Below are 13,444 nucleotides of genomic sequence, written 5' to 3'. Positions count from 1 at the left end.
TCACAACATTGTGGGATTTTTTTTTGCATGATATATATATGTATATATACATCCACAAATACAGCTTTCGTTCGTTGCAAGTGACATTCGTTGCAACGCTGCAAGCGTTCCGCTACTAGCATGCATGTTGGTCCACGCTAAATCAACTTAACTAATGCTAATATTTGTATCATGCAACCTAGTTCATGATTGCTTAATGAGTAAACAAAAATATTCACAATCTTTTCATCGTAACAATAATAGGTTTCAAAATATCTATTCTGAATCGAGCTCTATGTTGGGAGGATTCTTTTTTTTGTTGTTGTAAACTACTCCTCCAAAAAGATAGAGCGATTCAACTACATTTTACTACACTCTGCATATGCGCAGCAATTGCAATTTAGCAATTTCGTTTCGAATTCAATTCGTTCACATTGCTTTACTTGTGCCAACTCTGATTATTCACTCATTCAATTTCACACTACTGTTCTACAGATCACGATTCTACATTTCTTAGTCCTACAAGTTCTTACTATTCCACCTTTGCCCTCATTGGCACAGATTGCTTCTACCAAACAACTTGCTCATGCATGCGAAACTACGCAAAAAAAAGTTTGCCCTAACAGAAAGGAACGTCGTTTGATTCGTTTGTAAGTGGTTTTGATGCTAGTAGGTTCGATCAATCGATACATTAAACTATGCGAATCCTTTCTACCTTCTTGAAAGTAGTAGCGCTGGATGTGATGTAATAGGTTTAACAACAGGAATTGATTCGAGAAGTGAAATCAAAGCCAAGGAAGGTCGATATTCAACGTTGAAATGGTATAGGAGAATAGCTTTATAAGCTTTGAAACGAGAACGCTCCTAGAATAGGAAGCATTCGCTAGTTTAGGCCGCGATAAAAATTACTAATCGTTTAACTACAAATGTACGCCTGATCGTTCCATGCACGATGCGGCACGATCCTCTAATCGCTAATCGCTCTAGAAAAGTTTAGTACGCTGGCAGTAGCAATACTTCCGCAGGTAGTCTATATGCATGCATTCGCTTTGACTAGCATACTCATTCAACCGGCTAATCGATCCGGTTATCTCGAACGCATTCCGCTCCTGATAGTGTCTTACCGTGGATTCGAATTTCCCACCACCCGGTTTACCCTCGAAGATGAGCAGATAATCCTTGTACGGTAGCTTACCCTTCGGTTCGCGTGCCATTTTAGCGAGCGTGATCGAACCAAGCGTTAGCTTAGCGCAAGCATAGTTGGACGTCGTACTGTTCCGGTGGTCCTCCAGGTCACGGTTCACGTAATCGATCACGAATGCGATCGCCTTCTGTACCATCGGTGACCGTTTGTCGATGGGTTGAAAGTTGGCACAGGTGCACCAGTGGGACTCGATAGCCGTCTCTTCACACGAACGATTCCACGGCGCCTCCACGAAGATGCTCTGACAGTTGGGACAGCTAAGCGGCCCGGGAAGATTATCGATCCGGCCCGACAGCTCCAGCACATGCTTCAGGGTGGCATGCAGATCGTACGGATTGGTCAACCGATTGCGATTAATCTTTAGGGCTTGCACAATTTCCGGATGCTCTTCCCGGAACCAATCCGGCAGCCAGATGAAGTTAAACGGCAATCGCTCCTCCAACCAACCGGTGAGCAACATACGAACCGGTCCGAAACGTAGTCCATGATCACTGAAGAACACCACCATACTGTTGTTCAGAATTCCTCGCTCATCGAGCTGCTCGAGGTAGTACTTCATGCGCTGATCCATAGAGGACGGATCGCTAATGTCGTTGTGGCTGAACGTGTTCGTCCAGAACAGCCCGAAGTACGGATCGTTCCGGTACTGTGACGCAAAGTCAAGCGCGTACTGGTAGATGTAATCGGCATAGTTTTGATACCCGAGACAGAAGGTGAGCGAGTTTTTCATCTTCTTGGAAAGATTCTTCTCCGCCGCCAGTGCTACCGGGCGGAAATAGTGATCGGTTGGTTGCACCACAAAGCCATACTTGTGGTAGTTGAAGGTGTTAATGCCAGCCTCATCCTCGGCGTAAGCCGTCGCGTACCCATTGTCGGCGAAGTATTTCCACATGAACGGACACTCCTCCAGTTGGCCCACCTTCTTCGGATTGCACACGGAGTAGGCGAGTGAGTTGTTATACCCAGTCAGAATGGCCATCAGATTCGGGTAAGTGTTATCGTCAATCTGCAATGAATAGACATCGTTTTTTTTTTTTAAATTCCCCAATAAAATGGAAATAGTAATAGCTGAGTACCAACCTTATTGTATCCTTTCAGCTCGAACCAACCCGTATCATAGAGATGCTGCGCTGTGTGCGGCATCGCACGGATAAGATTCAGTCTCGATATACTGTCAATGCCAATCATGAGTACGCTGAGCGGTCGCTTCTCGGCTCGTCCATTAAACTTCTCTATGCGCTCCCGGACATTCGGTTGCGGACGCACCAGTGCATGCACGTTAGTGTAGATCGCTTTTTTCGACTTACTCGACTCAGATACACCTGCTTTGCATCGTATTAGAATTCCGTTTCGTATCGAAGGTGGCACCAGGAACGATTCGTTGAAAGTAATACATTCTCCAACCCTAAACAAATGGTAAACGAATGCATACTTAATGCTGCTACACATCTCAGTGCCGCATTTGGCACGGTGGCGCATGTACTTACCAGAAATTTTTATCAGCCTTATCCTTTGTCCCCGATCGTTCGATGCTCTGGTAGCAGCAACGAACGTACCGCATATAGTGCGGCATGAACGCATCCATCCGATCGTGATGGAAGCGCACCAGTACCGTGTCGTTGTCGAAGTTTTGCTCGATCGTTGTCAGCGGTTGTTTGGGACTGCACGGCACAAACCGCTCCTTGCTGAACAGCCGCATCACGTCCTTGGCCACCGGGTTCAGATCCATTATCTGGCAGCCCGGTCCCCACACGATGAATCCCTTTGGCACTGGGGCGGATGGATCGAGCGGTTCGGTCGTGATGGTGGTGTTAGTAAGCAAGGGTACATCCGCCACCGTCGGATGGTGACCAATCGTACCCGGATTACATCCGTTTTCGATCAGCCCCGTCGACGGCACGTTGTTGATTGCAAGGGCGGTGGCAGCGGCGGCGACGGCGGCGGTAGTAGTGGTGGTGGTGGTGGAGGCATTGGTTTGGGGAACGATCGGAATAATTCGATTGGAAGTGAGTTGCAGTTCATCTGCTCTCGCTTGTAAAGCATGAGCCTGGTTGTTGTTGGTGCATTTTGTTGCAATTTGGTCTTCTTTTTTTTAATAATTCAACATTGTTACAAGGTGTTTTGGGGGATTAAGTAGGTTTGGTTATTGTGTTTTCAAACCAATCAATTATTATGTTATTTTGTTGTTGTTTAAACCAATTTCAAAACAAACATTGGAACCCCCACCCCAGGAGAAAAGGGTTGTTTTTTTTTGTGTATTTTGGTTATTTTTATTTTATACATCAAAACAAGGAACGTGTATGTATTGCGTGCATTAGAATAAACAAAAATCACAGGGTACAATTAACGCGGGGCGGTGTTTTGTTAAATTGCAAGGCGTGTAAAGGTTTCGGTTTTTTTTTTTAATTTCAATTCGCACGTAATTAAATCATACATGTACAGACAGATATCACCCGGATAGGGGGGGGTAGGGTTTAACCCCGGGATAGGGACATGTTTGTTTGTACAGAAGAAAGAAATACATTGCGCCACGGATTGTGCACGGATTGATACGGGAAGAAAGAATCGAACGCAAAACAATGGGTATGGAATAAAATGGGAGATAAGAAAGACATATTAAAAAACCAATCGATTTCTGCATTATGCCGCTGTCGGTGGCACTACGTAGGGTAGGGTGCTCATTGGGTGCATCATTGGCAATGGTTTACATCATTTCAAAGTAAGGAAGAGAGAAAAAAAAACTAGCTAAAAGAAATGGAAAACAATATTTACTAAACAAGCGTGTGTGTTTTTCTATCGCTAAATGGAGAGTCAAGCTGTTTTTTTGTATTTTTATTGATTAAATAAAAGTTTATTGCAATTAGTATGCAAGCTATTAATTGATTTCAAAACCATAAAAAAAATTCAAAGCGGTTTTTACAAATTTCTTATTACCGGCATATCGAAATATTCTGTTATGTTTAAAGTAAAAAGTCAGAAAATTTATCACCTAAATGGCTTTTATTTTTGTAAACATTAAAAATTAAATTCCCAAATAATATTATGCAGGTGCTTAATATTCCAGAACAAACAGAACACGCTGGAAGGTGCAGTTTAAATTAAATTAAAAAAAACTTCAATGATAGAAAAAACAACCAACCTTCAGCGATAAACTATTTAAAGAATTATTTTTTTTTGATTTGCAAAATACATCACACATGCACAAGGACACATAACCACACACACACACACAGTAAGAATCATTCAACGCAAAAACATTAACGCACTCATGCATGCACCAGACCAGTTTCAGCTTGATTTGGGCTTACCTTTTGGTCCGGGTAGGTCGGCATCATCTGCCGGTATAGTCACGATCATCTGGGTCGTATCGGGCCAGATGGTGGTCGTAAAGTACAGGTACACGGTGACGCAAAACAGTAGGCCGACCGCGAACACCGGCGCACGTCCCGGTGCACGACATTTGTCCTTGTGCAGGAGTCCACGAACACCGGCATCCCGCCGGTTGTTGGTGCAGGTGGCATGTTGCGGCCTTTGCTTCTTACTGAAAGCCGCCAGTGATGTCGCGGGCTCGAGCAGTGTCTGTAACACCGATGGTTTCATAGTGTATGCTCATTGCTGGGAGGAAGCAAGCAAACGAATGTACGATCGTGAGTAAAACCCGACTGCAAATGATCTCATACGTTTCCTAGTATTTTTTTTTGTGAAGAAGTTCCTCAACCAGATAATTAAATTGACCTATTGAAATCAAAGCACATTGTCACTTCAACCGCATAAGTCATGCACAGTTTAACCGCTTTGGAATAAATCCTATCAGTTAACAAACAAACAAAAAATAATCTTTTCAAAGTAATTCATTATTTCCTTTTCGTTTCATCTCGTCACTGATTAGTTAATGATGCTTCAAACTGCTTGAACTGCGTTTTTTTTTTAGGTCTCCTCTTGCTTCAACGTTATGTTTTTGAAGCGATAAATGCCTGCGGCATCCCCCTATCACTGGAACAGGCAATAGACAGACAAACCGATGGCATGTTGGGAATTTTGTTGATGTCTTTTTTTGTTGCGATGACGAGACTCATGACGCGACTCAAGGCCATCGTTATCCCCGGTGAATGTTGTGTGTGCGAATCTTGGCAAAATCACAAGAATCTGGACAATCCATAAGAGTGATCGTTTACCTTCTTCACGTCAAGGTCTCTCAGTATGGATGAGAGAAGCTACTTTTAGCAAAGCAAAAGTGATATTAGACGGATGCCTTTTTTTATTAAGGTCTTTTGTATGATAAATCCGGGTTTTCGAGGTCGCAAGGTCACATTCGCTAATAAAAAATCACAAACACACACATTTACCATCAATCGGTGGGAATTTTGATAATTACTACCGGTCGTCATGTTGTCCGGCTGATGATGTGATTAAATTCCAAACGTTTCGCACAACAGACGAAACATTTGCTGGAGCATTCGGGGTGCAGTTGTCGGCGCATGAATGAGATGCAATCACGCGCATCTAGTCCGATTTGGATGCGATCGAGCGCACTGATAGTCACGATCGTCACGGACAGGCGCTGAGCTGAGAGTAATTGAAGACGAACATTCATACAGCAACCCTATTCTTTGCCCAGTTCTCAGCCCTTGAGTGGCGTATTTTACGCTGCTTCCGTTAGCAGAGCATGAGCAGAATCTATTTCTATACGAATGCCCTGGGGCGATCTGTTTTCGCAATGCTTCAATCTTGTTTGTTCAATTTTCTCACTGCAAAAGTGCATCTAAGCATCTTATTGCAAAGTGTATTGTGGAATCGTTTCTAACATGATGAAATTAGAGGAGGAATAATAGTAATTTAGAAAATTTGGAATGGCATAGAAGTATATGGACGACTTTCATCAATTATTTACTTTACTTCTAAAGTGTTAAGATTTTAAATACCACGATAAGGCCTTATTAAATATCCCTTTGAAAGTGAAATCAATTGAACACTTCCTCAATGACTGCCGAATGTCCGGAGTAGACAGCTCCCAGCTTTAAAATGTTAAGCCATTAATAATTCATTCCACTTTGGCAAAGCTCTCCGCTGCTGAATGGTTCACGGCTTTATAATAATCCTTTTGCAACGAACTTTTGGATTCCCCACCATGAGCTGGTGCTCGCCTTCGTCCTGTTTGGCGTCTCATGACACACGCGGTGCAACTGCAACTGCACAACATCGGCAGACTCCATTCGGGCTCAACGATCGGGCAAGTCCGGAAGAAGAAGGAGGTCACCAAACAATAAAAGGCAACGACCGTGTTTGGCTGGGCCCGCACTGATAGACGCTGTGAACTTCCTTTTACTATCGCTTTCCGTACCCGGGCCCGGAAAATCTATTCAAGGTCCACTAACGACGTGGCACAATGCATCAATAATTCCGTGCCCTATTACGAGAACCCTTTTGCTACATACCTCGGGGCTACGATGGTCTTTCACTCGCTCTCTCTCGCTCTTGCTTTTATAAGCCATTTCTTGAAGTATGGCACAGGACAAATCCTTCCACCAGCTGCTCGTAAAATGCTTCCCTTATGTAGGGACGGTCGGGACCAATTTTGCTCCATAGTTTGAGTAATTGCCGACACTCATTCAACACCAAAGTTGAAGCACGCGGGCAAAAATCGAACCATACTCGAAGGGAGGGAAACTCTCTTCTGCTATTTGTGTGTGTGTGTGTGTGTTTATACATTGATGACGTACTCTGTTTGATTAACAACCGGATGACTAATACCGGTACGGTGTGACGTCACAGGAAATGCTAAAGGACCTTTCCCATTGATTGAGCCATCGTCAGCCACCGGATTTAACGTTCTTGTGTAATAGAAAACGCTATTCCCTGTGCCATCGGTAACTCTATTAAACTGTTATGTCTACGATATAATGAGCCATCATCAATTTTTGGGGTAGTTTTGTGGAAGCTTTACAAAGAACCGGGGGGCCGTTTCGCTTTGCTTCGTGCTTACACAAGCAGGATTAAAACCAAAGCTGGACTGAAGGCTCATGCATTAACTTACTCTGTGTTGTAACTTACTTTACTGTGATAACTAACTGGAATTTGGTCCGTTTTTTTTTGATTGGCATAACAAATATTTGATTTTTTTATTGGCTTATATATTACTTATTATAGTTCATATAGTAAACAATCTTTGGATCTTTGGAAACCACTCAGTGATTTGTGACTATGAGATCGTTATTATCGATACTACTAAATACTATAATTTATTATGGATACATCACCATTAAGGAAAATAATTTTAATATCTGCTGCAATAAATCATCATTTTTCAAAAAATGTTTAAAAATAGCTCCATTATTCCACACAGTAGCGCATGATCACATCCCAGACGCGATCTATTTCCTGTCCGTCTCAACGATCTTGTCTGTTCAGTTCAGAATTTGCCAGGGCTTAATTCCTTCAACCAAGCGCATACTTTTAATCGTCCATCATTGTTTAGTTTGCCATATTTTGGGGGGATTTATACGACGGCTGCACGCTTGGCGCATCGTTGACAACCACAAACACACAAGCGGAGCAATTATTTCCGTCCGTTTGTACCATTCTAAAATCCAACTAATCGGTCTCTTCTTCGGCCACCACATTTCATCGGTCTTTGCACACAATTTTACGTTCATCAATACCAACGCAACCACTATGTGTGTGATTGCCAAAAAAAACAACGTTTTTGTTTGTTTTGAAAATAAACAAACATACCCCATATTTGCAGCCAGACATTACATTTTGCAGGTATCCGGTTTTGTCATGGCAACGGAACCGGGGACTTACTTAATTTGGAAGAAGCAAGGAAAGCACTGGACATTCGCACAAGAATGCTAATGAATGTTGACTTTGTGTGAGGTGTAGACGTGAATCCCTGGTGTGTAGAGAGCTAGTAGACACTGAGTCGGTAATCGTGTACAAATACAAATTCCAACGAATCGATCTCTCTTTTTTATAATGTTGTCAACGACACTGTTGGTGCGAAGCTTCTTGATGACACTCGATATGATCTAATTGTGTGTTCGATTAGAAATGGCTTAGTAATTGATGAAAGTTGTTTATCGAATCGGTTCAACAAAAGTGACACGAATGGGTATCAAAGTTCATGCATGAGTTCTAGAGCATCTGGAGCACACTTCAGCTTCGGACACTTATCATTTCGGCACAATCCACTGGATGAATATTTGATAATTGAGGTGTTCTTCCTCCGGCAAGCTGTCTGTTTATGGCGTCTGTTACTGACCTTTTTGACACTACCACATGCTGTACACCGTATCAACACTACGTGGGACGTACGAGAGTGTGGATTACCACAAGTGTACAGCAAATGCCACTAAGTCACGCTATCTTAGATCACCGAATCGTATTCCATTTGTCCAGGTGCCAGGACTACACTGAGACTACACAGAGACTGGGGAGACGCACGCATCATTCGCGATTAGACGCTCAGTCTCATTACAGTCGCTCACTGTAGAGCATTATCTTGTAGTCACCCAACATGAGACGCATCTCACCACACTGAGATGGGGCAGCAATCTTCACCAATCACTGCTACATCCTCTCTAAAGTTACGATTGTGTTTAGCTGACGCACCAAACACATGCACATTTCTGAATTTCCCGGCAAGCACACACCCACACACATCCAGCATTTGTGACAACAGAACTGGCGGCAAAAGGAAAAACAAATGTGAAGAAAATCTGCTCCTCGGCAGCGGCAGCTAGAGTGAGAACATCCAGCCAGTCGGAGGAGTGCCGCAGAATGAGGAATGTTTGCGCAGCACTTCACCAAACGCAATTCGATGTTATAAATAAATCACTTGACAAACAGCGAGTGTGCGGTGGCCGCTCTACACGAGGTAATGTTTTACCGCTTTGTTTCTTCCGCATACACACAGACTCGGGAAAACTATGTACCCAAAACTATTTCCCCAAAAAAATTTCCACCTCTTTATTATCCCTGAAGGTTTGCATATGAACGTCATACCTAGCACAACACTTGGTAGAATAGTTACAAAACTCCCAGATACGAGACGGAAGCGCATAAACACATCGCAGCAGTACGCGCGCTACGACACTAAACAGCGAGCGCGCAATTCGCAAGCCTACGCGAAGAACGAACTGTTCGAAACTAATGCCCGGAGAGCATCGAAGCGGCCGATGATGTTTGCACACTATTAGCTTCGCTCGCCGAAACACGCGCACATACAGCGTCCAGATGCTGCCTTTTTCCTTCTACCGGGCCGGGGGGAGAACCGCGACAGTAGTTGCAGCATTAGGGGTGAATTAAAAAAAAAATCGCCACGCAAAATCCGTAGAAAAGGGGTGCGGAACAGACACAACTTTTTGGATGACTTTATTGTGTATGTTAAAAGACGCTTTGAAGACGCTTTGGTTTCAATATTAGACCCTTTTTTTTATTTGTGTGCACTCATATGTTTTTTTTTTGTTGCTTCATGGCGTCTCCATCCGGCCTTAGAAATGGTTCACACAAACACACACACACACAGACACACCGATACACGGTATTGGAGTCCGTTTCCTGCAGTATCACAACATGACGCGAACAAAATCCTACCTACCCCACAGTCGCCCACGTGCCTCCGGTGCTTCACACGCGTGTACTCCGCAGCAAAGTAAGGCGACACGACACGCACAGGAAGTACCGCAGCTGTTTCACCCAGCAGCAAATAGTGGTAGTCGTGGTGGTAGTAGTAGTAGTAGTAGTAGCTCCGGCCCAAATCGGACCATCGGTGCAGCTCTTGTAGAGTAAATGGCAAGCGATCCTTGTCCAGGACACATCCGTTCAATGAAGGCGCTCTTCGGTCGGTTTACATTGGGTTAGTTTTTTTTGTTGTTGTGTTTTTGGGGAGGTTTTTGTTATCCAACGAACCACACACTGTTAACTAGTAATACTGCATTATCCTGTGCTTGTGCATCCTGAGGACACACAACAGCACCACAGGACGGATGGTTTTCACGCGACACTTCACCACGGCGACTGACGCGCTGAGCAATTGACCGACGAACACTGAGCAGCAGTTCAGCAGTATTCGTACGTTTGTTTTTCAAGGGAGCCAGCAACGTCTCTCTTGGGTCGCTTCTGCGCACTAATCGGCCTAGAGCAGCACGACCCCATAGTACCAGCATGAAAGCAAACCGGGTATCCTGCGATCCTTTTTCTCTTTTACTCCCGGGAAGTTTGGAGGGATGTTAGTGGAGCAAGCTTTCAGTAAATATTGTTGTCAGTTTCTAAGAAATAATTTTAGTTTAAAATTACTATTTTTGTTTTGCTCGGTTAGAACGGCCTGGCCGTATCAAGACATATTTTACCACGTAGCAGAATAGTCAGCCCATATGCTACGGGGGGACGGTCCGGATGGGATTTGAACCCGGTCCTGCCGTGTGGACGCGCGCCATTTATCTCATGCACCACCGGGCTGCCCCAAAATTACTATTTGTAAGGGTAACAAAAAATTACTATTTGTAAGGGTAACAAACGACGCCTGTTATGCACGACAGGACCGGGTATCAAATCCTATCTGAACCGTCCCTCAGTAGCAAGGACTTCGAGGTAAACATAAGTCTTATAAGCCTGGCATGATCTTAGAGGTGGTAAAGCCGAGAAGAAGCGTTTTTCTAAAGATATGTTTGTAACGATAATTTTAACGAGGAAATTGAACATACATTCTAAGAGAACTATGGAGTGTTGGAAAAAACCGTTGGAAACTGCCTACAAAACTAATTCAAGAAATGTACATTTAATACTTCTGATTAAGCAATCTGCAAATCAATTTGTGTTTCAGATGAGTTGGTCTATAAAATAAAATAAAAGGAAGACTTTAACATGCCGTACCTGCGATATACTCCGTCATTGGAACTCAGAATATAAAATTAAACTTTATGTCTATTTGCTAACACCATCCTCCCTGTATTACCCTGTCCGTTGACGCAACGATAAAGGGAAACGTTGTTTCATTTAATTAACAATTCGAAATAGCGCCATAAAGTTAATCCGCATCTTCGTACATCATGCCGGTCCGAGTAGGATGTGCTATAATGCATCATCTCCGTTGGATAATTGTAAATGACAACATCAGGCCCGGCGGAATCACAAACTAAACTCCATTTGAGGAATTTTGCAATATAGAAACTCACTTTTGTGCAACATCGCTCACATAACATAGATGTACGAAACGAGCTCGAAATTTATTGTTTTGTTGTCGCCTTTCGTTAAGTAGATCCTTTCCTGGAACCTGTTAAACAAATATCCCAAGGACACAATAACCACAATAAACAAATCAAATACTTTGTGATTTATTTTAAAATAATCTTCCAGTACCAATACCAGCTAACGCTGTAGTCACGTCTGTGTCGTACGCTCGAAGTTATCACAATTTATGTACGTTCGCATCCGTGACCTTCTCAATCATAGAGGAACGCAACGAAATATCGGCCATTGCTCAATTTACGTTCAGCTTCAATCTTCAACCCGTCGATCATGCTGATTCCCACTCTCTCTCTCTCTCTTTCCCACTTGTGAGCAGAAGACTTTGCGTATCGTAGAGTTTACTAGCCAGTCCACTAAACTACCCTGCGCATAACTTATCGTATCCGCCCCCGTGGTCAACGGCGCGATAAGCGGCATGGAATAGTTCATGGTAATGGACATAAACAAAACCAAAGGCAAAATAAATCGCACAGGCACAACTTCTCGGCTGGATCTACGCTGATTATAAAATGGCAAAACGGAAGCATGATTCTGCCCATTTGATGCTGTGTGCTGACGGTTAAAACAAACGAAAGCGAATGTGATATGTATGGTGGATTTGAAATGAATTGTAAGTTGTTGTGGGTTTTTTTGGTTAAAATTTGTATTTTACATTTTACAGCGATACATGCTCCAGTACGCTCAGTGCGATATCACCCTGGTCGCCGGCTAGCAGCCGATCGTCTGTAGAATATTTCGTTAGTTTTAAATTATGTTATGTCGCTTGCTAATTGCTAACAATCTAATCTTAACGCTCTCGGGCGAATGACAGACCTCTGTGCACCCTTTTAGGTCGATGTAGAAAAAATGGCCAGTATGATTTGGATGCTCGTGAAACGACAGTTGCACTTCCTGCTGAATCCTACTACGAGCGGATGAAAACGAGACGGAGCGCATGAAAGATAGGGAAAGAAATGAACGAAATAAAACATCGCAACGCAACGCCGAGTCTATTGGAGTGCATCATTCAACGACATGCAATCGATAAGCGAATCGGGGTTTGGGTGAGTTGAGTTTCTTCTCAAAAGCGATTGCATCTTTTTTTCCCCCGTCATCAAAACCCCGTCGATGAACCAGGCTTCCAATAGTAGCTAAAGCGAGTTCTTCAACAACAACAAAAAAAAAAAAGATTTCCTTCTTTAATCTAGGCTTCAATGTTTCCCACTGTATCTCACCGTTGCCATTATCTATCAATAATCCTAGCTCATGTGAGTGATGCCTTTGATAGTTTATCATTTGAAATAAATAAATTTCCACTTCCATGTTTTTTTGTTCTGTTTTGGGATGATCGAAAGCAACCACAATACAATAAATAAACCATCCTATCAGCTTATCGAAAGCGTGCTCTAGTGGAATATCGAATCTGGAGCAAATCCATTAGGGCTTTCGTGTTTTCTATCAAGGAGTTCCTACGAGTGTTTCCTATTCTCATCCTCTCTACCGGAAGCCGGAAAACTTTCCTTCCAAAACAAAAAAAGCACGACGCACTTCAGTTGAACTTCCCGTCCAGAAGTTGACGTGCCTTTTTTGACAGTCGTTTTTGCTACGATTTTTCTTCCCTAAAATGTATATTAATTTATCGCACTGCCTACAATAACCGTATACTAACCGTGCTAGTCTTACTAATGTGACGATAAATAGATAAAGAAGGTTCTGGGATGATGTAATTATGCTGCTAGTGTTCTAGTACACACACACACAAACACACCACCTCACGGGTTACCATTCGTTAGCACGGTTTGGCTGTGAGTTGCTATCGACTTAATTGCTAGTATCGTTTTTTGTTCTGTTTGCAAAAGTAGCTTTCGCTCGTTTCAACATGAAATTGTAGTATAAAAAAGCCGGTTCATTAAAACGCGCCCGGCGACTCGCCTAACGTCTGACGTCTGAGGGTTCTCTCGTCCTAGTACGCAACACTGCCTACACTAGCTACCGGGTACGGTTTACGGGACTTTTATTTACAAAACTAGCACA

At 43.1% G+C, this 13,444-nt stretch overlaps 1 protein-coding gene across 5 annotated transcripts; it reads right to left on the bottom strand.

Moving 5' to 3' along the window:
• Positions 1-30: 30 nt before the first annotated feature.
• On the bottom strand, positions 31-10,295 carry LOC125770435 (uncharacterized). Of its 5 annotated transcripts, none has more exons than XM_049440055.1 (5): positions 9,783-10,295; positions 4,492-4,798; positions 2,671-3,268; positions 2,264-2,588; positions 31-2,189 (listed from the first exon to the last, which is right to left on the bottom strand). In XM_049440055.1, the coding sequence occupies exons 2-5, from the start codon at positions 4,781-4,783 to the stop codon at positions 963-965; spliced, it is 2,442 nt and encodes an 813-aa protein (XP_049296012.1). In that variant the 5' UTR covers positions 4,784-4,798; positions 9,783-10,295; the 3' UTR covers positions 31-962. The 5 variants fall into 5 exon arrangements, with proteins under 5 accessions (XP_049296012.1, XP_049296015.1, XP_049296013.1 ...); XM_049440058.1 differs by lacking the exon at positions 9,783-10,295 and adding an exon at positions 7,988-9,368 and having other exon boundaries at positions 2,671-3,265; XM_049440056.1 differs by lacking the exon at positions 9,783-10,295 and adding an exon at positions 8,445-9,368.
• Positions 10,296-13,444: the final 3,149 nt, after the last annotated feature.

The sequence above is a fragment of the Anopheles funestus genome, chromosome 3RL, assembly GCF_943734845.2.
Source record: "Anopheles funestus chromosome 3RL, idAnoFuneDA-416_04, whole genome shotgun sequence".
NCBI classification, from domain to species: Eukaryota; Metazoa; Arthropoda; class Insecta; order Diptera; family Culicidae; genus Anopheles; species Anopheles funestus.
Note: the sequence above shows the minus strand (reverse complement) of the source record. Positions and strands in the feature narration are given on the sequence as shown.